The following is a 21,026-nucleotide window of genomic DNA, read 5'->3' on the forward strand; positions in this document are numbered from 1 at the left end:
TTAAGCAATAACTAGTGATCTTTTAGTTATTCAATTATAAGTTTGAATTATTTTTTTCTTGAGTAAAATGGTTAGAGGAAATAGCTGCTCGTGGTTTTGAAGCTGCATATACTTTTATGTACATCTGTGTCTATATGCCTGTACTGTATACAGTATATAAAAAACACGTAGTGATTCATTTGCTTGAATTCCTTAATCCTTTTATTTCCATACTTTAGGTAGACGAGGAAGACCAGCACTTGACATTACAAGGGATCAAATTGAACTGCTCCCCACTCAGGGCTTTACAGTGAGAGCCATCACGGGGATGTTGGGTTGTTCCTCTTCATACCTGCATAAAAAATGAAGTTTTTTCAGATTTCAGCCAGAAATAGATTTACTCCCATTCATGATGTTGACCTGGAGGAGCATGTCAGAAGATTGCACAGCCAATTTCCCAGATCAGGCTCGGAAGCAAGTGTTCTGCTACATACTCTTGTCCCTTCATGTATATATCATTATATTCATTGTGAAAGTGTACTTTCTTTATTGTGTTGTTTTATGAACCTGTTGCAGATGATGAGGGCATACCTGCGTGCTGATGGTATTGTAGTACAAAGAAAAAGAGTTTGAGAAATCCTCAACCGTATTGAGCCAGCTGCTGCAGCCCAGAGATGGAGCCAGACTGTGGCTAGAAGAACATACTATGTGCCATTCCCCAATAGTTTATGGCACATAGATGGGCATATGCGTCTCATTCGGTAATAAGGGATCATCTTATATTTGTACTCGTGGGAGCATTAGAGCATATTGTATGGACAGCACAGATTAAATTGAATTTTATCATTTGTATATCCAAGTTACACAAACTCCAAATTGCCTCCATGTAGTCTTAAGTGGACAGCAATATCATCTCTACCGAGATGATATTTCAAACAAGATATGAAACTTGATTGTTTTCTTGTATTTAATCATTATTCTTTTCATGTTTGTTTTACAGGTGGGGGGTTGTGACACATGCTGGCATTGATGGGAATTAAACTTCGCTGCGTATGAGACGTCTACTTTCAGCCGATTTGGGTGCCTGACTAATCCGGAATAGGAGCGGATCCCTCATACGTATACCAAATTGTATTATAAAAATGCTTTAGTTACAAAATAAGGTCACACGACCAATAAAGTACAACATAAAACGCTGATAACAAAATTACCAGGATAAGAATGAGGGTAACAAAAAGTTCTTGCAAACAGCAAGGGAAATTGCAAATGAAAAATCACAACAAAATGCTTACAGTATCTCTTTTATTTATTACATATGAGAATTTTAAATGTTGGTATATATTTTAGCAATCATCATGGATGTTGCCATGTTTGATTTGCTTTCACGGGCCGCATAAAATAATGTGGCAGGTGAGATCTGGGCCCTTGACTTTGACACCTATGCTATATAGTATCCACACAGTGTTAATCGATCCAATTTTACATGTGCAAAATCTCCAGGTACTCCGGTTTCCTCCGACATTCCAAAAACATGAATGGCAGATTGATTAAACACTCCAAATTGTCCCTGGGTGTGAGTGCGGATGGTTGTTCGTTCCTCTGTGCCTTGAAATTGGCTTGCAACCGGTTCAGGGTGTCCCCCGCCAACTGCCCGAAGACTGCTGGGATAGACTCCAGCACCCCCCAACTGGCGACCTTGTGAGGTTAAAGCGGATCACAAAATGGATGGATGGATAATTAAAACACAATTAGTATTGTGTGTTTTCTATTTTACTTTTGCCCTCCACTGTGTATATATATATATATATATATATATATATATATATACTGTATATATGCCAGTGCCAGGGTGAGGATGTATATCATCCCGATACAAACCAAAAGTTGTGAAAATATCACGGTTAAGGGTAAAGTATGAGCCTTAATGGAGACTTCTTCTTACTTACTTTTTCTTTTCTGATTGATATAAAAATGATTTAGTAGCTATAAACACATAACGGGATAGGACTAGATAAGTTTTTTTACTTCATCCTACTCCCTTGAACATAACTGTGTTGAATGAAGACTTATTTCTTTCTTTTTACTTTTTTATCTAACCATATTTTCTGTCAAATTATTACTGTATATGTTTTATGTTCAATAAACAAACAAACAAACAAAATAAATGCATTTTCAGGCCGAGCTGAGCACGTTTTCTGAGTTTTAATGTATCTTCATAGGAATGAGTTCTGTGGTCAAATTAATGCTCATTTAGGCTACAGGAGGTCATCTGCAAACTAAATACATTTTGAAATGTGTGCATAAGTCCTTTGGTTTAGGCGTGACACTCAATTTGAGTTTTATTGCTTTAAATGCATTTTCGGGCCGAGCTGAGCACGTTTTCTGACTGTGAATGTATCTTCATAGAAATGAGATGTGTGATAAATTAATTGTCATTTAGGCTTCAGGAGGTCATCCTGAACAAAATGCATGTTCAAATGTGTGCATAAAACCTTTGGTTTATGTGTGACACTCAATTTGACTTTTATTGCTTTAAATGCATTTTCAGGTCGAGCTGAGCACGTTTTCTGACTTTGAATGTATCTTCATAGGAATGAGTCGTGTGGTCAAATTAATTTTCATTTAGGCTTCAGGGGATCATCCTGAACAAAATACATGTTACACACTCCTTGGATGAACATAACATCTTGGAGGTCTTCCAGTCAGGTTTCAAGACGATGCATAGCACGGAGTCAGCCCTGTTACGCGTTTCTAATGACATCCTCCTGGCAAATGACTCTGGAGACCACGTGTGTCTGGTTTTATTGGACTTAACTGCAGCATTTGATACAGTGGATCACAGTATTCTGCTGACTCGTTTGCAGCACTTGGTGGGCATTGGCGGGAGTGTTCTTGATTGGTTTAGGTCCTATCTAGCTGACAGGACCTTTTGTGTCAGCCTTGGCTGCTCTGAATCACGCACTGCTCCCCTGTCATGTGGTGTTCCACAGGGCTCAATTCTGGGGCCTCTGCTGTTCTCGCTGTATCTGCTCCCATTGGGTTCCATCTTAAGGAAACATGGTATTCCTTTCCACTGCTATGCAGATGACTGCCAGATCTATGTCCCACTGAGCAAGAAAGACACCTTCTCATTAAGGCCACTCCTATCCTGTCTGGAAGAAATCAAAACCTGGATGGCACAAAATTTCTTGAAGTTCAACGAAAAGAAGACAGAGGTGATATTGTTTGGCCCCAGTGGACCTTGTACATTCCATCCTGTAGACTTGGGCCCCCTATCTCCTTATCTGAAATCAACGGTCTCAAACTTGGGACTTAAACTGGACAGTGATTTCAAACTCGATCGGCAAATTGGTGCCGTTGTTAAATCCAGCTTCTTTCACCTTAGACAGCTGGCCAAAATAAAACCTTTCCTCTCACATGAACACTTTGAGACAGTAATTCATGCCTTTGTCACATCCCGGCTCGATTACTGCAACGCCCTGTACTTTGGAGTCAGCCAGTCCTCCATCAAGCGCCTTCAGCTGGTACAGAATGCCGCTGCTCGCCTCTTGACTGGTACTCGTAAGAGGGAGCATATAACTCCTACTTTGGCATCCCTTCACTGGCTCCCCATTCATTTTAGAATTATTTTTAAGATCCTCCTCTTTGTTTTCAAATCTCTGAATAATCTCGCGCCACCTTACCTCTCTGAGCTCATACGCCCCTACACCCCTGCCCGGCGCCTCAGGTCTGTGGACCAGTCTTTGCTAGACGTACCAAGAACTAAACTGAGGCTCAGAGGGGATCGAGCCTTTTCTGTTGCTGGTCCATCTCTCTGGAATGACCTCCCACTGAACATTCGGCAAGCCTCCTCGCTGCCCATCTTTAAATCCCTCCTCAAAACTCACTTGTATTCTTTGGCGTTTGACTCAGCATGACTTAGATTTGCTATTGGTTTTACTGCTTGGTGCTTTCTACCGCCTTATTACTTATTACTTATTACTGATTCGTCTTACTGTTTATTGTATATGTTAAATCGCTCCATGTACAGCACTTTGTATGCAGCGATGGCTGTTTGAAAGTGCTCTATAAATACTGTTGACTTGACTTGACTTGACTTGACATGTTGAAGTGTGTGCTTAAGTCCTTTGGTTTAGGCGTGACACTCAATTTGAGATTTATTGCTTTAAATGCATTTTCAGGCCGAGCTGAGCATGTTTTCTGACTTTGAATGTATCTTCATTGGAATGAGGTGTGATCAAATTAATGCTCATTTAGGCTTCAGGAGGTTATCCTGAACTAAATACATGTTGAAATGTGTGCATAAGTCCTTTGGTTTAGGCGTGACACTCAATTTGACTTTTATTGCTTTAAATGCATTTTCAGGTCGAGCTGAGCACGTTTTCTGACTTTGAATGTATCTTCATAGGAATGAGTCGTGTAGTCAAATTAATAGTCATTTAGGCGTCAGGAGGTCAACATGAACTAAATTCATGTTGAAATGTGTGCATAAGTCCTTTGGTTTAGGCGTGACACTCAATTTGAGTTTTATTTATATTAAATGCATTTTCAGGCCGAGCTGAGCACATTTTCTGAGTTCGAATGTATCTTCATAGGAATGAGTTGTGTGGTCAAATTAATGCTCATTTGGAGTTCAGGAGGTCATCCTGAACTAAATTCATGTTGAAATGTGTGCATAAGTCATTTGATTTAGGCGTTACACTCAATTTGAATTTTTATTGCTTTAAATGCATTTTCAGGCCGAGCTGAGCACGTTTTTTGATTTTGAATGTATCTTCATAGGAATGAGTTGTGTGTTCAAATTAATGCTCATTTAGGCTTCAGGAGGTCAACCTGAAATAAATACGTGTTGAAATGTGTCTATAAAACCTTTGGTTTACGCGTGACTCTAGATTTGAGTTTTATTCATTTTAAATGCATATTCAGGCCGAGCTGAGCACATTTTCTGACTTTGAATGTATCTTCATGGGAATGAGTTGTGTGATTAAATTAATGGTATTTTAGGCTTCAGGTGGTCATCCTGAACAAAATACATGTTGAAATATGTGCATAAGTCCTTTGGTTTAGGCGTGACACTCAATTTGAGTTTTATTTATTTTAAATGCATTTTCAGGCCGAGCTGAGCACATTTTCTGAGTTCGAATGTATCTTCATAGGAATGAGTTGTGTGGTCAAATTAATGCTCATTTAGGCTTCAGGAGGTCATCTGCAAACTAAATACATTTTGAAATGTCTGCATAAGTCCTTTGGGTTAGGCGTGACACTCAATTTGAATTTTTATTGCTTTAAATGAATTTTCAGGCCAAGCTGAGCACGTTTTCTGACTTTGAATGTATCTTCATAGGAATGAGTTGTGTGATTAAATTAATGCTCATTTAGGCTTCAGGAGGTCATCCCGAACTAAATACATGTTGAAATGTGTGCATAAGTCCTTTGGTTTAGGCGTGACACTCAATTCGACTTTTATTGCTTTAAATGCATTTTCAGGCCGAGCTGAGCACGTTTTCTGACTTTGAATGTATCTTCATAGGAATGAGTCGTGTACTCAAATTAATAGTCATTTAGGCGTCAGGAGGTCAACCTGAACTAAATACATGTTGAAATGTGTGCATAAGTCCTTTGGTTTAGGCGTGACACTCAATTTGAATTTTTATTGCTTTAAATGCATTTTCAGGCCGAGCTGAGCATGTTTTTTGACTTTGAATGTATCTTCCTAGGAATGAGCTATGTGATCAAATTAATGCTCATTTAGGCTTCAGGGGGTCATCCTGAACTAAATACATGTTGAAATGTGTGCATAAGTCCTTTGGTTTAGGCCTGACACTCAATTTGAGTTGTATTTATTTTAAATGCATTTTCAGGCCCAGCTGAGCACATTTTCTGAGTTCGAATGTATCTTCATAGGAATGAGTTTTTGTGGTCAAATTAATGCTCATTTAGGCTTCAGGGGATCATCCTGAACAAAATACATGTTGAAGTGTGTGCATAAGACCTTTGCTTTAGGCGTGACACTCAATTTGAGTTTTTATTGCTTTAAATGCATTTTCAGGCCGAGCCGAGCACGCTTTCTGAGTTAAAATGGATCTTCATAGGAATGAGTTGTGTGGTCAAATTAATGCTCATTTAGGCATCAGGAGGTCAACCTGAACAAAATACATGTTGAAATGTGTGCATAAAACCTTTGGTTTATGTGTGACACTCAATTTGAGTTTTATTTGTTTTAAATGCATTTTCAGGCGGAGCTGAGCACGTTTTCTGACTTTGAATGTATCTTCATAGGAATATATTGTGAAGTCAAATTAGTGATCATTTAGGCTTCAGTAGGTCAGCCTGTACTAAATACATGTTGAAATGTGTGCATAAGTCCTTTGGTTTAGGCGTGACACTCAATTTGAGTTTTTATTGCTTTAAATGCATTTTCAGGCCGAGCCGATTCGTTTTCTGAGTTCAAATGTATCTTCATGGGAATGAGTTGTGTGGTCAAATTAATGCTCATTTAGGCATCAGGAGGTCAACTTGAACAAAATGCATGTTGAAATTTGTGCATAAAACCTATGGTTTACGCATGACACTCAATTTGAGTTGTATTTGTTTTAAATGCATTTTCAGGCCCAGCTGAGCATGTTTTCTGACTGTGAATGTATCTTGAAGTCCCCCAGCAGAACAAGGGAGTCCCCAGCAGGAGTACTCATGAGCCCATGAGCAATGAGTGGGCAATGAGCCCACACCTGCTCTGCGCCTCTCACCGTGAGCAACTCCAGAGTGTAAGAGAGTCCAACCCCTCTCGAGAGAACTGGTACCAGAACCCAGGCTCTGTGTGGAGGCAAGTCTGACTATATCCAGTCAGAAATTCTCTGCCTCACACACCAGCTCGGGCTCCTTCCCTGCCACAGAGGTGACATTCCATGTCCCAAGAGCCAGCTTCTGCAGCCGACGATTGGACCGCCAGGGTCCCCGCCTTTGGCTGCCGCCCAGCTCACATTGCACCCGACCCCTTTGGCCCCTCTCATGGGTGGTGAGCCCATGGGAAGGGGGACCCACGTTGCCTCTTCAGGCTGTGCCCGGCCGGGCCCCATGGGTGTAGGCCCGGCCACGAGGCGCTTGCCAACGAGCCCCACCTCCAGTCCTGGCTCCAGAGGGGGGCCCCGGTGATCCGCGTCTGGGCAAGGGAAACCTTGGTCCATATATTTTACTCTTCATAAGGGGTCTTTGAGCCGTGCTTTGTCTGGCCCCTCACCTCAAACCTGTTTGCCTTGGGTGACCCTGCCAGGGGCATAAAGCCCCAGACAACTTAGCTCCTAGGATCATTGAGACACACAAACCCCTCCACCACGGTAAGGTGACGGCTCACGGAGGAGCAAGGGGGAAATTAACAGTCAGAGTTCAGAAAGGAAACCATAAGGTAGGGAGAGGGAAATGATCACCATCTTCGCTGGCATCCCTGGCGTGGTCGTGTACCTGGATGACATAGTGGTGCACGGCGCGACAGCAGCCTCACACGACGACCGCCTCACCAGGGTGCACCCACCACAACTTCACGGTAGACGGAAAATACATTTTCCCCGCGCCCGTCATCGAGTTTGCGGGGTTTTGCATGAACGCCGACGGCCTCAGACCGCTCCACTCAAACATGGAAGCCATCTTATGCCTGCCTGAGCCCTCCTGCCCCACACAGCTGTGCTCATTCCTGGGCATGACGGCTATCTACCTGCGTTTTCTCCCGCGCTACTCCGAGACCACGGCGCCGCTACGCGCACTCCTCAAACAGGATGGCCCCTGGTCCTGGACACCAACGTGTTCCACGGCAGTCCGCCAGCTGAAGACGCAACTCACCTCCCCTCCAGTGCTCGCCCACTTCAACCTCCAGAGCCCTACGCTGGTGACCTGTGACACATCCAACACGGTGAGAGGAGCAGTCCTGTCCCAGCTACAGGGGGGACCGAGCGTCCCGTGGCGTTTGCCTCATGATCTCTGACTCCCACGGAGCAGAGGTATTCGGTGGGGGAGAGGGAAGTGCTGGCCTGCGTCTGGGCGTGCGAGCGGTCACATATGTACCTTTATGGGCGCACTTCACACTCCGGACCGACCACCAAGCACTCACACCCCTCCTGGCCACGACAGGGTCGGGACACAAACCGCTGCGCCTGGGCCGGTGGTCAGAGAGACTACAAGCCAGGTCAGAGACGACCTTTCCTGCTGGAACGGTGACTGTGTCGCCCGGGGGCTCTGCTTGGTGATCCCCAGCTCTCTACGAGCATGCATCCTGAACATGGTACACGACGGTCACCTGGGCATCGTGAGAGTGAAGCAGCGTTGCAGGAGCCTGGTGAGGTGGCCAGGCATTGACAGGGACATTGAAACGATGGTGAAGGACTGCGCCGCTTGCCTTATCAGCGGTAAGACGGGCCCACCCCCGACGCCACCTTTGCAGCCCTCCAATGGCCAGTGACACCGTGGTCCCACATCCAGGTGGACATCTGTGAGGAGCTGGCACTCCTCATCACCAGCGGTTCCTGTTGGTGGCCTACAACCTCCACTCCAAGTGGCCGGAGGTCCTCCCCGTGGGGTCAGTAACCACACAGCAAATCAATGACTTTCTTTCCTCCGTTTTGCCCACTTGGGTGTGCTAGACGCCATTACCACGGACAACGGGCCCCAGTTCCTCTCGGCTGACTTCACTGCCTTCACGGGGGAGAGGGAGATTAAGCACATCAGGATGGCCCTGTGCCACCCGCAGGCCAACGGAGGGGTAGAAAGGTTCAACCAGACCCTCAAGAACGGCCTGAGAGCGCATCTGACCGAAGGTCTCCCATTCAGCATGGTCCTGCAGAACACACCCAACTTCCCATGGATCGACTACGGCCTCCGAGGGGAGATCCTCCAGGCCCTCCAGCAGCAGGTGTCATGATGCTGTTTTCGGTCTGGTCAGCAGGTGGCATGAGCGAACTTCGGTACGCACCTGCTGCCAATCAGTAATTTGTAAACTCTGTATTTAAGGTCTCTTCTGCTATGCACCTGTGTCAGAGTATTGTTTCTGGTATCGTTATTCTCGCTGCTCATGGACTATTTGGCTATTCACCGCGTCACGTTTCGCGTTTTGCACTCTCGGTACCCCTGATTTTGGTAAGTACGATTTTGGTTTTATGATTTTGCTTTTTGCTCGCGTGTATTTTGATTCATTGATTTAGTTTGTATTGGCGTTCTTTAATTTTCTCCCTTGCCTTTTGTGCAAGCGCTTTTTGTTATTCGTTTATGTTCTCTCCGGTCCTTGTTTTGACCAGCGCTTTATGTTACCTCTTTGTCGGTGCGATTATTAGCATTAAAACCTATTTTTGTTATGGAGACCTTGTTTACGTCTACGTTTTTGGGATCCAGACTTAACTCGGCTTGTCCGAGTCGTGACAGCAGGGCCCTCTGTTGGCGACATGATGGCAAAGACGCAACACCGGATGAAGCATCGCTACGACAGAGCGCGTAGGGTGAGAGGACACACACTCAAGGTGTCGGGCTGGGTCCGTATCCGCTGGCCCCATCAGTCCCACAAGCTCCTATCCTTCTGGTCCTCACCCCAACAGTTAATGGCGCAACTGGGCCCAACTACATTCCGCCTAGCTGACGGCTCCCGTTGGCATGCCAGCCGCCTGAGGCGTGTCAACCCACCGTCAGCACAAGAACTGGCCGCTGCGGCTGATCCGCGCCACACTGCCGGGGACTGGGATTTCCCTCCGGTAGCCCCGGGAATTCCACCCGAACCCGGGGTACCGGGTGACACCCTCGGACCTAGGTTCTGCCCTGTTCGGGCTCGGCGGCAGCCCCTGTACCTCAAGGACTATGTTCTTAATTCAGGATTAGGTTAGCACATAGTCTGTTATGTGGCAGAATAAACCATATGGCTATACTGGTAAACAGGTAGTCTACCCTGTTTACCCAGATAGGTTGACCATGGTCTGGCCTTAAAGTTGTTAGCTATTAATGTTTTTTGCACTTTAAAAAGGGGGGGAATGTGGCATGTAACCACAGCCACAGGGTCTTGTTACGAGGGCGTGACGTCACGGCCGTAAAGTGGGCAGTTGCCGAAAGCGTTGATATGAAAGGTGGCTACTGACAATAAACGGCAGTGAGCCTCCACGCTGACTTTTTTATTGAACATAACAGATATGCTTCGCAATTGGCCGGTAGCTCGCTGTCTGGTCCCAAGTCGATCGCGAGGCGTGACGGGGGAACCTCCACCCCCACCAAAAAAAAAAAAAAAAAGAAAAAACATTTGCGTGTCTGTGTGTGTGTAATTAATGATATATTCTTGTGTTAGTGCACACTGCACCCTTAGCATCCAATCGGTCTCACTTTCACAAAGAGTATTGAAATAATAAAATAAAATAAAAAAGCACCCCCCGTGAGCCGTCACCTTACTGTGGTGGAGGGGTTTGCGTGTCCCAATGATCCTAGGAGCTAAGTTGTCTGGGGCTTTATGCCCCTGGCAGGGTCACCCATGGCAAACAGGTTCTAGGTGAGGGGCCAGACAAAGCACGGCTCAAAGACCCCAATGATGACTACAATATATGGACCAAGGTTTCCCTTGCCCGGACGCGGGTCACCGGGGCCCCACTCTGGAGCCAGGCCTGGAGGTGGGGCTCGTTGGCAAGCGCCTGGTGGCCGGGCCTACACCCATGGGGCCCGGCCGGGCACAGCCCGAAGAGGCTACGTGGGTCTCCCTTCCCATGGGCTCACCACCCATGAGAGGGGCCAAAGGGGTCGGGTGCAATGTGAGCTGGGCAGCAGGGGACCCTGGCGGTCTGATCCTCAGCTGCAGAAGCTAGCTCTTGGGACATGGAATGTCACCTCTCTGGCAGGGAAGGAGCCCGAGCTGGTGTGTGAGGCAGAGAATTTCCGACTGGATATAGTCGGACTTGCCTCCACACACAGCTTCGGTTCTGGTACCAGTTCTCTCGAGAGGGGTTGGACTCTCTTCCACTCTGGAGTTGCTCACTGTGAGAGGCGCAGAGCAGGTGTGGGCATACTCATTGCCCCCCGGCTCAGTGCCTGTACATTGGGGTTTACACCGGTAGACGAGAGGGTTGCCTCCCTCCGCCTTCGGGTGGGTGGACGGATCCTGACTGTTGTTTGTGTATATGCACCAAACAGCAGCTCAGCATACCCACCCTTTTTGGAGTCCTTGGAGGGTGTGCTGGAGAGTACTCCTGCTGGGGACTCCCTTGTTCTGCTGAGGGACTTCAATGCTCACGTGGGCAATGACAGTGAGACCTGGAGGGGCGTGATTGGGAGGAACGACCCCCCCGATCAGAACTCGAGTGGTGTTTTGTTATTGGACTTCTGTGCTCGCCACGGATTGTCCATAACGAACACCCTGTTCAAACATAAGGGTGTCCATATGTGCACTTGGCCCCTGGACACCCTAGGCCGCAGTTCGATGATCGACTTTGTTGTTGTATCATCGGATTTGCGGCCGCATGTTCTGGACACTCGGGTGAAGAGAGGGGCGGAGCTGTAAACTGATCACCACCTGGTGGTGAGTAGGCTCCGATGGTGGGGGAAGATGCCGGTCCGTCGTGGCAGACCCAAACGTATTGTGAGGGTTTGTTGGGAGCGTCTGGCGGAATCCCCTGTCAGAAGGAGTTTCAACTCCCACCTTCGACAGAGCTTTTCCCATGATGGGGTGGCTTGGGCATCTGATTCGGATGCCTCCTCAGCGCCTCCCCGTTGAGGTGTTCCGGTCATGCCCCACCGGGAGGAGACCCCGAGGAAGACCCAAGACACGCTGGAGAGACTATGTCACCCAGCTTGCCTGGGAACGACTCGGGATCCCCCGGGGAGAGCTGGACGAAGTAGCTAGGGAGAGGGAAGTCTGGGCTTCCCTGCTAAAGCTGTTGCCCCCACGACCCAGCCCCGGATAAGTGGTAGATGATGGATGGATGGATGGATGGATAAAAAAGCAGGTCACCTTACACCTACGGTCGTGCATGGCCTGCATCACTGGAAGTTGTTCATGGTCAGAGCTATTGCACTATATCCTTTATTGTCCTTATTATTCTCATTCAGTTTGTTTCATGTACAATTCACTGAGGGCAGTGCCAAAGTATGGGAATCTGGAGGGCAGAGAGAAGCATTTTAAAAAGGGTACAGTGAGCTACGATCGTTAACACGCTGCAGAAGTGCGTTCCATCATCCATGCCTCCGCATCAAGTCTCGACAAAGGTAGGCAGTGATTTCTTTTTCACAAACTCACAAGTTCTTGTGTCTAGTTTATTTTTCTGTTTCATTCATCTTAGGGGCCATTATGGCTGTTGCTCATCATGCAATGCGTTTGTGAGTGCGTGTGCGTTAACGGGTTAATCGCGGGTGGTTGGTTGATCGAAAATCAGATATTCCATCAAAAGGTTGGACCCTCCTGCTATACAGCTATCATGTTACATATTATATAAACTGGTGTAGCCAACATAAACAGCTTTATTTATGTTTTATTTAGTAAAGAAAGAGTGCCCGTGAATGGTAATCTCACAAATATGATTCATGTGGTTATAGGATTTACAAATATTCAGACCCATCATTGCATGTAATATAAATGTCATGATGTGCTTGTTTAAAAGTAGATTGTATTGCGTCGGAGGGCATTGTATTGAAACTTGAAGTAAATGCTCTCACGCTTGGAGGCTGACAGGAAAGAGATAAAAACATGACTCATAATTTCCCCAATTTAACAGGAAATATATGTCCCACATATGGTGATTCCCCTGAAATGAGAAGACAGCCTTCTACCGCAAAAACTGCCTTTCTCTGAAAATTTACACAGAAAGGTTATATAACTATGTGCTATTATCCTTCAGGGCTCTTTTTGCTCTTAGATGCCCATTCGCTTACTTCCTGGATCAAGCAGGGTGCGTAGATGCTTTGACAAAAGATATCCCATTCCTTTTTGCATTTTGTTGTAGACGAGAGATTGAGAGATTAGGAAAATACGCTTGTGTTGTAGAAGGGAAAGACAAATCATCAGCTTGTCTCACCTCGTTCCAAAATGTCTTCTTAAAATTAGATTGTAGTAGATCAAGGCGAACTGATCACTCGGTAATCGTTCCAAAATGGACCAATTTGCTTTTTTAAGGTTTTCACTTTTTCTTTCGAACAAATCGGGGATTGTAACACTTATCATCAGGACTTTTGTCAGTTTAGCCTTCTGAGTGATTCCATCTTTGCCTAGAAGTGAGTAGAATTATGTTTTTTTTTTTAAGCGATTATTGAATTGTCATTTAATATTCCGTTTATTAGATTGCTATTTTTATTACTTTTAACAATATCTATGTATTGCTGCCTTGCTATTAAAGCTCTTATTTTAAACTTTATTCTGTTTTTGTCATTCTTATCAAATTTCTCCACTTTCATTTTTTTCGTGAACAAGCGGTACAGGTACAGTACACCCATTCCACCATGGAGGAGAGGTGCCCTAAAGGGATAATCCATCCATCCATCCATTTTCCAATCTGGTTATCCTCACAAGGGTTGCGGGGTGTGGTGGAGCCTCTCCCAGCTGTCTATGTGCAGTAGGCGGTACACTCTGAAGTGGTTGCCAGCCAATCGCAAGGCTCACATTTGCGCTCACAATCACACCTAGGGACAAATTAGAGTTTTTCCATCAACCTGTGATACATGTTTTTTTTTTTTTTTTTTTTAATGTAGGAGGAAACCGGGGTACCCAGAGAAAACCCATGCAGTCACAAGAACAATGTGCACATTCCACACAGGAAGGCCGGAGACGGAATCTAACCCTGAGCCTCTGCAATGTGAGGCTGATGTGCCAGTTGATCACGCTAGAGGGACAATAATTGTTTTAAATCTAAATTAAAGCAAAGGCTGTGCAGTTGCTTTGCACAACTAAAAATAATATGACACACACATGACAATCATTCATGTCAGACACCAGGATGTTAACCATTTGCCTTTTTGTTGCATGTCTTAAAGTGCCTGTTTAATGGAACTGATGCAGTTTTTCTTCACCAGTAGACTTTCATCGAAGCACAGCTTCATTCATCTACTAATGAGCGCACACACACAAATGCCATTTTTTTCTTTTCGCAGGAGAATGTTGGGTGGGGCGAATTATCATGTGTCCCGACCTGTTTAATTAAACATCTATATATATATTGCGCGTTGTCCCACACGCGGTCTGTCCTTCCGTCTGTCCCTTTTCAAAACGTACCTACTTCACCGCGCCGCTGCGCGCCGCCACTGCGTGCCGCCACTGCGCCGCTCAGGCAGTGGCTCACTACGCTCGCGCGGGCATCTTAGCGAAAAAATGTTGTCTACCCACAAGCATTGCAATAAAATTGTTAGTTATTTAGTAGAGCTAAACATCTCCAAAATTTCGGCCCACCTTACCAGCCTTCCGCAGGAACTAGCTGATGAGCCGCCCTCCGGGCGGCGAACCACCACCTTACCAGTCTTCCGCTGCGCGCCGCCACTGCGCCGCTCAGGCAGTGGCTCACTACGATCGCGCGGGCATCTTAGCGAAAAAATGTTGTCTACCCACAAGCATTGCAATAAAATTTTATTTATATATTTTTTTACAGTTGCAGCAGTTGTGAAGGCTTTATATAAATAAAGCTGTATTGTATTCACTTTAGCGTTTAGTAGTAGTAGTAGGGGATACATTGGACAACCACAGCCACCATTGTAGCTTCTATGCGCCTTATAATGCAGTGGACCCTATCTATGAAAACAGTTTTAAAATAGGCAATTCATTTAAGCCACGGCTTATAATCTGAAGCATTTTATAGTGCAGAAAATATGATAATAAAAAAATAATAATAATCTGTGTGCATAATAAGCGTGTGTGCGTGTGTGTGTTTGTATTGGATGAAGAATCACAACTACCCCAAAAAAAGTACAATGTACAAGTACTCGAGGCCTTTTTCTGCTCAGTCCTCAAACGTCATGACTGTTTCAAAGCCATTGTATGTGAAGGGTTCCAGCACAGGGCTGCAGGTCTCCTGAGCAAGGCAGCCCATCCTGTTGTTTTCACAGGTATCTTCACTGCCTGGACTGAAGTACACCCCATCAGCAGAGTGAATGGAAGGGTCTTCATCAAAGTAGTTATGGGGTCGCAGCAAGACGCCGCCACCATTGCCCACAGAAACAGTGTTGGGGATATCTTCGGCATGCGGGATGTGGAGAAATCCAGTGGTCACCCAGGCAACCAAATCCTAAAATAAACATTCAAACAAATAGGCAGATATGTCTGGGAACAAAAGCAGAGCTGCACACTTAATGCCTTAGGTGTACATTTTAATCAGGATTTGTGGCTTTGGTCACAATGTACCTCATCTTCAATGTTTTCATTGTCTTCGATGTACTTGCTGAAGTCAACTGCTGGGTTCCATATATTGTTTTGATTGTATAAACTGCTGCTGGTCTTCTCCAAGTCTTTATACTTCGTGATGGCAACTTTGTACCTGCTCACAAAGGAGAAGAGAATCAGCGAAAATGGGGAAACCGGAAATGGGAGGGACAGACAAGATCTCTGCCACAGAGCAAATCAACAAATGCAATGCAAAATAATCTAGATTTTAAAAAATACAGTGTATGAAATTTAATAAATGACATATTTCTAGAAATAATGATAACACATTATTTGTCTTTGTTTTTTTTTATTTTAACAAATGTATTTCAGGCATAGTATTTCACAAATGTATTATTGTCATGATCCTGTCCTGTTTGTGTTCCAGTTTATGGCGGGAATGGAGGGCGTTCCCTCATAGCTGAACCTGTCACAAATCTCCTCATTATCCCTCTGCCTTGGAACGTTCAGCCACATTTTAAAAAATTACTGTTGGATTATTCAGCAGCAGCCCGGTAGTCCAGTGGTTCGCGCGTAGACCTCACAGTGCAGAGGTTCGATTCCGGCCTCCCTGTGCAGAGTTTGCATGTTCTCCCTGGGCCTGCATGGGTTTTCTCCGGTTTCCTCCCACATTCCAAATAAAACATGCATGGCAGGATGGTTGAACACTCAAAATTGTCCCGAGGCGTGAGTGGGAGCGTGAATGGTTGTTCGTCTCTGTGTGCCCTACGATTGGCTGGCAACCGGTTTAGGCTGTCTCCCGCCCCGCAGCCCTAGTGAGGATAAGCGGAACGGAAAATGCATGTAAAGATGGATGGATTTTTCAGCCTTGCTCATGACTCCAAGTCACTTCACTTTTTTCTAATACATTATTTTCAAGTACGGTAGGTATTTCCTGTTTAAAGTATTATTCTCGGTTTGTATTAAACAGCACGTGTATTGGGTTTCCTTGTCCTTTAGTGACAAGCAATTTACGTTTACATTGTCCTTGCTTTTTGCAAGTGTTTTTGATTTGTCTCCTTTTATCCTGGTTCTTTGTTTCCAGCATCTTTGGTTGTACTTTGTCTGTCTTGCATTTTGATCAATCTTGTCTTGTCATCTTGTCAACTCTTATCTGTGTCAATGCTTTTGTCATCCGATTCTGTTCCCGAGTACCTCCCAACATTCGTAATATTGACTCTCTTTCCTTATTCAAAACCCAGGTCAAAACCCACCTATTCAGACTTGCCTACCCGCCTTAAATCTTTATTTATTTATTTATTATTTTATCTGTGTTTTACTATTGGTCTTGGCTGTACAGTGTCCTTGAGTGTTGTGAAAGGCGCTTAGAAATGTGATGTTGTAGTGACTTCTCTATATATAATTCACCACCAACTGCAAACGTGTGAATGCAATGTTACATATGCGTGTCAGAGAGTTCACGATTTGGTAATATAATAATAATTGCAGTCCCTTTAAGGACCGCCATGTTTATCTGCTGGTTTCTATGGAAACCGACTTTAGGCGGGTCTCGGTTGGCGCGGGGAGTTTTGCTGCTGTTGGTGCTAATAAAAAAATGACACACTCTCTCTGAGTGCGAACGTGAGAAATTGTCGCTTTCTTCGCGTTGTTACAATTTCCACACTGGTGACCCCGACGTGATTGCTGGACGATTCCAGACCGCGAAGATGTCCGTGAACGCTGTTTCGCTCAAACTCCCCGAGTTTTGGGAATCATCTGCGTCTGCTTGGTTCGCTCAGACTGAGGCCCAGTTCGCCCTACGCGACATCACTGCGGATACTACGAGATACTACCACGTTGTTTCCGCGCTGGGCGGTTCGACGGCGTCCAGGGTCGTGAGTTTCCTCAAATCTCCTCCGACAGAAGGACGACATGATGCGCTGAAGGCTCACTTATTAAAAACCTTTGAACTTTCCGACGCTGAACGGGCCGACAAACTTTTTTCTCTCCACGGCCTGGGGGACGGCAAGCCCTCCGAATTAATGGATCGTATGCTCGAGCTGCTAGGCGAGCACAAACCGGACTTTCTTTTTCTTCACCTTTTTCTGCGCCAGTTACCCACCCAGGTGAGGGCGGCTTTGGCTAACACCGCTATCACTGACTGTAGAGAGCTCGCTGCGGAGGCTGATAAATTTTTCCTGGCCGGCCGGCAACACTGTGCAGCGGCTCTCCTCCCCGTGACTGCCGCGAGTGCCTCCGATAATTACGCACTCGTCGCGGCGGCTGTCACTCACCCGCGGCAGGCTACTGGTTTATGTTTTTACCACGCCAAGTTCGGACCGAAGACAAAGAGGTGCCGCTCGCCGTGCTCGTTCGGCGGGCCGGGAAACGCCGCGGCCGGCGGTCATTAGTGGCCATGAGCATCGGCAACGTTGGCGGGCTGCTTTTCATCTGCGACTCTATCTCTGGACGGCGTTTCCTCTGCGACACAGGGGCACAGCGCAGCATTTTGCCCGCATCGCAGATCGACATGGTAGCTGACAGCCACGGCCCTCCTTTGGCAGCTGCGAATGGGAGCCCCATTCGTACCTACGGCATGAGGTTCGTGGAACCGTGCTTCGGTGGGCAGCGCTTTAGTTGGAACTTTGTTACAGCGCGTGTCGATGTACCTCTTTTGGGGGCGGATTTTTTGTGCGCTCATGGACTTTTGGTGGATGTGAAAAACCAACGCTTAATAGACGCTGCCACTTTCTGTTCTTACGCGTGCACACTCGGACCACCCGATGTTATCCGCATAATCAGCATAATCCCCCTCACGGACGTTTTCCACCGCCTGCTTGCCGAATTCCCTGCACTCACACAGCCCACCTTTACTTCGGCGGCTGCCAGGCACGGGGCGGAACACCACATCGCCACCACGGGCCCACCGGTCTACGACCGAGCGCTGCGCCTGAACCCGGGCCAAGCTGGCTTTGGCCAAGACGGAGTTCGACAACATGGAGCGCCTGGGAATTGTCCGCCGCTCGAACAGCCCTTGGGCCTCTCCTCTCCACATGGTCCCTAAACCCGGCAGCGCCTGCCGCCCTTGTGGAGATTATCGACGGCTCAACGACGCTACTACGCCCGACCGCTACCCTGTACCGCACATCCAGGATTTCTCAGCTCACCTAGCCGGCACAGTGATTTTCTCCAAGGTCGACCTCGTGAGGGGCTACCATCAGGTTCCCGTTCACCCCCACGACATCCCTAAAACAGCAGTGATCACACCTTTTGGATTGTTCGAGTTTCTACGCATGCCGTTTGGGCTTAAGAACGCTGCTCAGACCTGCCAACGCCTGATGGATTCTGTGCTGCGGGACCTTCCCTTTGTTTTCGTGTACCTCGACGACATCCTGGTAGCAAGTTCTTCCACGTCAGACCACATGGCACACCTCCGAACCCTTTTTCAACGGCTCAGTCAACACGGACTTATCATCAACCCGGCGAAGTGCCAGTTTGGCCTCTCCACCATATACTTCTTGGGGCACAGGGTCACGGAGGCAGGCGCAGTTCCTCTCCCGTCCAAGGTGGAGGCCATCACAGCGTTTCCACGCCCAGTCACCGTGAAATCCCTGCAGGAATTTCTTGGCATGGTGAACTTCTATCATCGTTTCATCCCGGGAGCGGCTCACACCATGCGGCTTCTATACGAGGCCCTTAAAGGCAAGAAGCCCAAACACACTGTTGACTGGACTGAAAGCAGGGTCAGGGCTTTTATGGACACCAAAGCAGCTTTGGCACGGGCTACGATGCTGGCACATCCCTCCTTTTCTGCCCCTGTGGCACTGACCACGGATGCTTCGGACTACGCGGTGGGGGCGGTGTTTGAACAATGGATGGACGGTACCTGGCAGCCTCTCGCTTTTTTCAGTACTCAGTTACGCCCCCCTGAGCGAAAGTACAGTACTTTCGACCGTGAACTGCTTGGGATGTACCTCGCCATCCGCAATTTTCGACATATGCTGGAAGGCCGCCGGTTTACAGTTTACGTCGACCACAAACCGTTGACCTTCGCCATGTCCAAGGCAGCAGAACCATGGTCCGCCCGACAGCAACGCCAGCTGTCCTATGTCTCCGAATTTACTACAGGCATTCAACACGTGGCGGGGAAAGACAACTGTGTTGCTGACTGCCTCTCCAGAGCCATAGCTGGAGCGGTCCACCTGGGTCTCGACTACTGCAGTATGGCGAAGGACCAGGTTTCCGACACCACAGTGCAGCAGTGCCGGTCGTCTACTACAGGTTTGCAGCTGAGGGACATGGTTTTTGGCAGCTCCGGCACCACTTTGCTCTGTGACGTCTCCACAGGCACACCTCGGCCTGTGGTTCCCTTGAGCTGGTGACGGCCGGTTTTCGATGGTATCCATGGACTCTCTCACCCAGGGACCAAGGCCTCTCAAAGACTGGTGGCAGCCAAGTTCGTGTGGCACGGCCTAAGGAAGGATGTCAGAGATTGGGCTCGTGCCTGCGTGGAGTGCCAGCGGGCCAAGGTGCACCGCCACACCAAGGCCCCTTTGGAACACTTTCACGTGCCCGAGCGACGTTTCGACCATGTCAACGTCGACCTGGTTGGCCCCCTGCCCCCTTCTCGGGGGTGCACTCACCTGTTAACTATGGTCGACCGCACCACACGTTGGGCGGAGGTCGCCCCGCTCTCGTCCATTACATCAGTCGACGTGGCACGAGCGTTTATTGGCACCTGGATATCCCGTTTTGGCACCCCTTTGGATATTTCCTCAGATTGCGGCGTGCAGTTCACTTCTGAGCTTTGGACTGCAGTGGCAGACGGCTTAGGGGTGAAGTTGCACCGCACCACAGCGTATCACCCGCAGGGCAACGGCCTTTGTGAACGTTTCCACCGGTCGATGAAGGCTGCTCTTCGTGCCACTTTGAAGGATGGCAACTGGATTGACAGACTCCCATGGGTCATGCTGGGCATCAGGACGGCGCCTAAGGAGGATCTCCGGTCTTCCTCTGCGGAGCTGGTTTATGGCCAGCCTCTGCGGGTGCCTGGAGATTTTGTGCCGACTGCTTCGACTCCTTGGTCGGCCACAACACAACGCTCCACCCACTTGGACAATGCCAGGCTCTTTGCCCCGCTGCCCGCTTCTTGCCACGGTGTTCCAGGTTCTCACATGCCCAAGGACCTCCTGTCAGCTGGTTATGTGTTCATTCGCGTTGATGGGCACAGAGGGCCCTTGCGCCCTCCTTATGAGGGCCCCTTCCGAGTTTTGGAGGCGGGACAGAAACATTTTGTCATTGACATTGGGGGTAAACCCGAGCGGGTCTCGGTGGACCGCCTTAAGCCGGCTCACTTGGACTTGGCCGGGCCGGTTGAAGTGGCTCGCCCGCCAAGGCGAGGTCGTCCTCCTACCGGAGGCTTGTCTTCTCGCCTTCTCCCCTCTGACCCTTTCCCCGTGACTTCCCCGTCTTCGGTTTCTCCTGTTCCTCCGCGACCGCCCCCTGCGGATGCGCTTCCTCGCTCCCCCGTACGGCGTAGCCGTTACGGCCGCCGGATTCGCCCCCCGCGACTTGAACTTTAGAGTGTCTGTTTTTGTTGGGTTGAATTCTGGGGGGACATGTGTAGTGACTTCTCTATATATAATTCACCACCAACTGCAAACGTGTGAATGCAATGTTACATATGCGTGTCAGAGAGTTCACGATTTGGTAAAATAATAATAATTGCAGTCCCTTTAAGGACCACCATGTTTATCTGCTG

General features: G+C 47.5%; 1 protein-coding gene across 1 annotated transcript in view; it reads right to left on the reverse strand.

The window, feature by feature from the left end:
* Positions 1-14,539: 14,539 nt before the first annotated feature.
* The window catches only part of aoc2 (amine oxidase copper containing 2), a 30,544-nt gene continuing 24,057 nt past the window's right edge, over positions 14,540-21,026 (reverse strand). Inside the window, exons 4-5 of the mRNA XM_052049647.1 lie at positions 15,308-15,440; positions 14,540-15,191 (exon numbers count right to left, since the gene is read on the reverse strand). Of these exons, the coding sequence (XP_051905607.1) occupies positions 14,907-15,191; positions 15,308-15,440 (418 nt within the window). The 3' untranslated portion in view covers positions 14,540-14,906. The remainder of the gene's footprint in view (positions 15,192-15,307; positions 15,441-21,026) is intronic.

The sequence above is a fragment of the Hippocampus zosterae genome, chromosome 17 (assembly GCF_025434085.1).
Source record: "Hippocampus zosterae strain Florida chromosome 17, ASM2543408v3, whole genome shotgun sequence".
Taxonomy (NCBI): domain Eukaryota; kingdom Metazoa; phylum Chordata; class Actinopteri; order Syngnathiformes; family Syngnathidae; genus Hippocampus; species Hippocampus zosterae.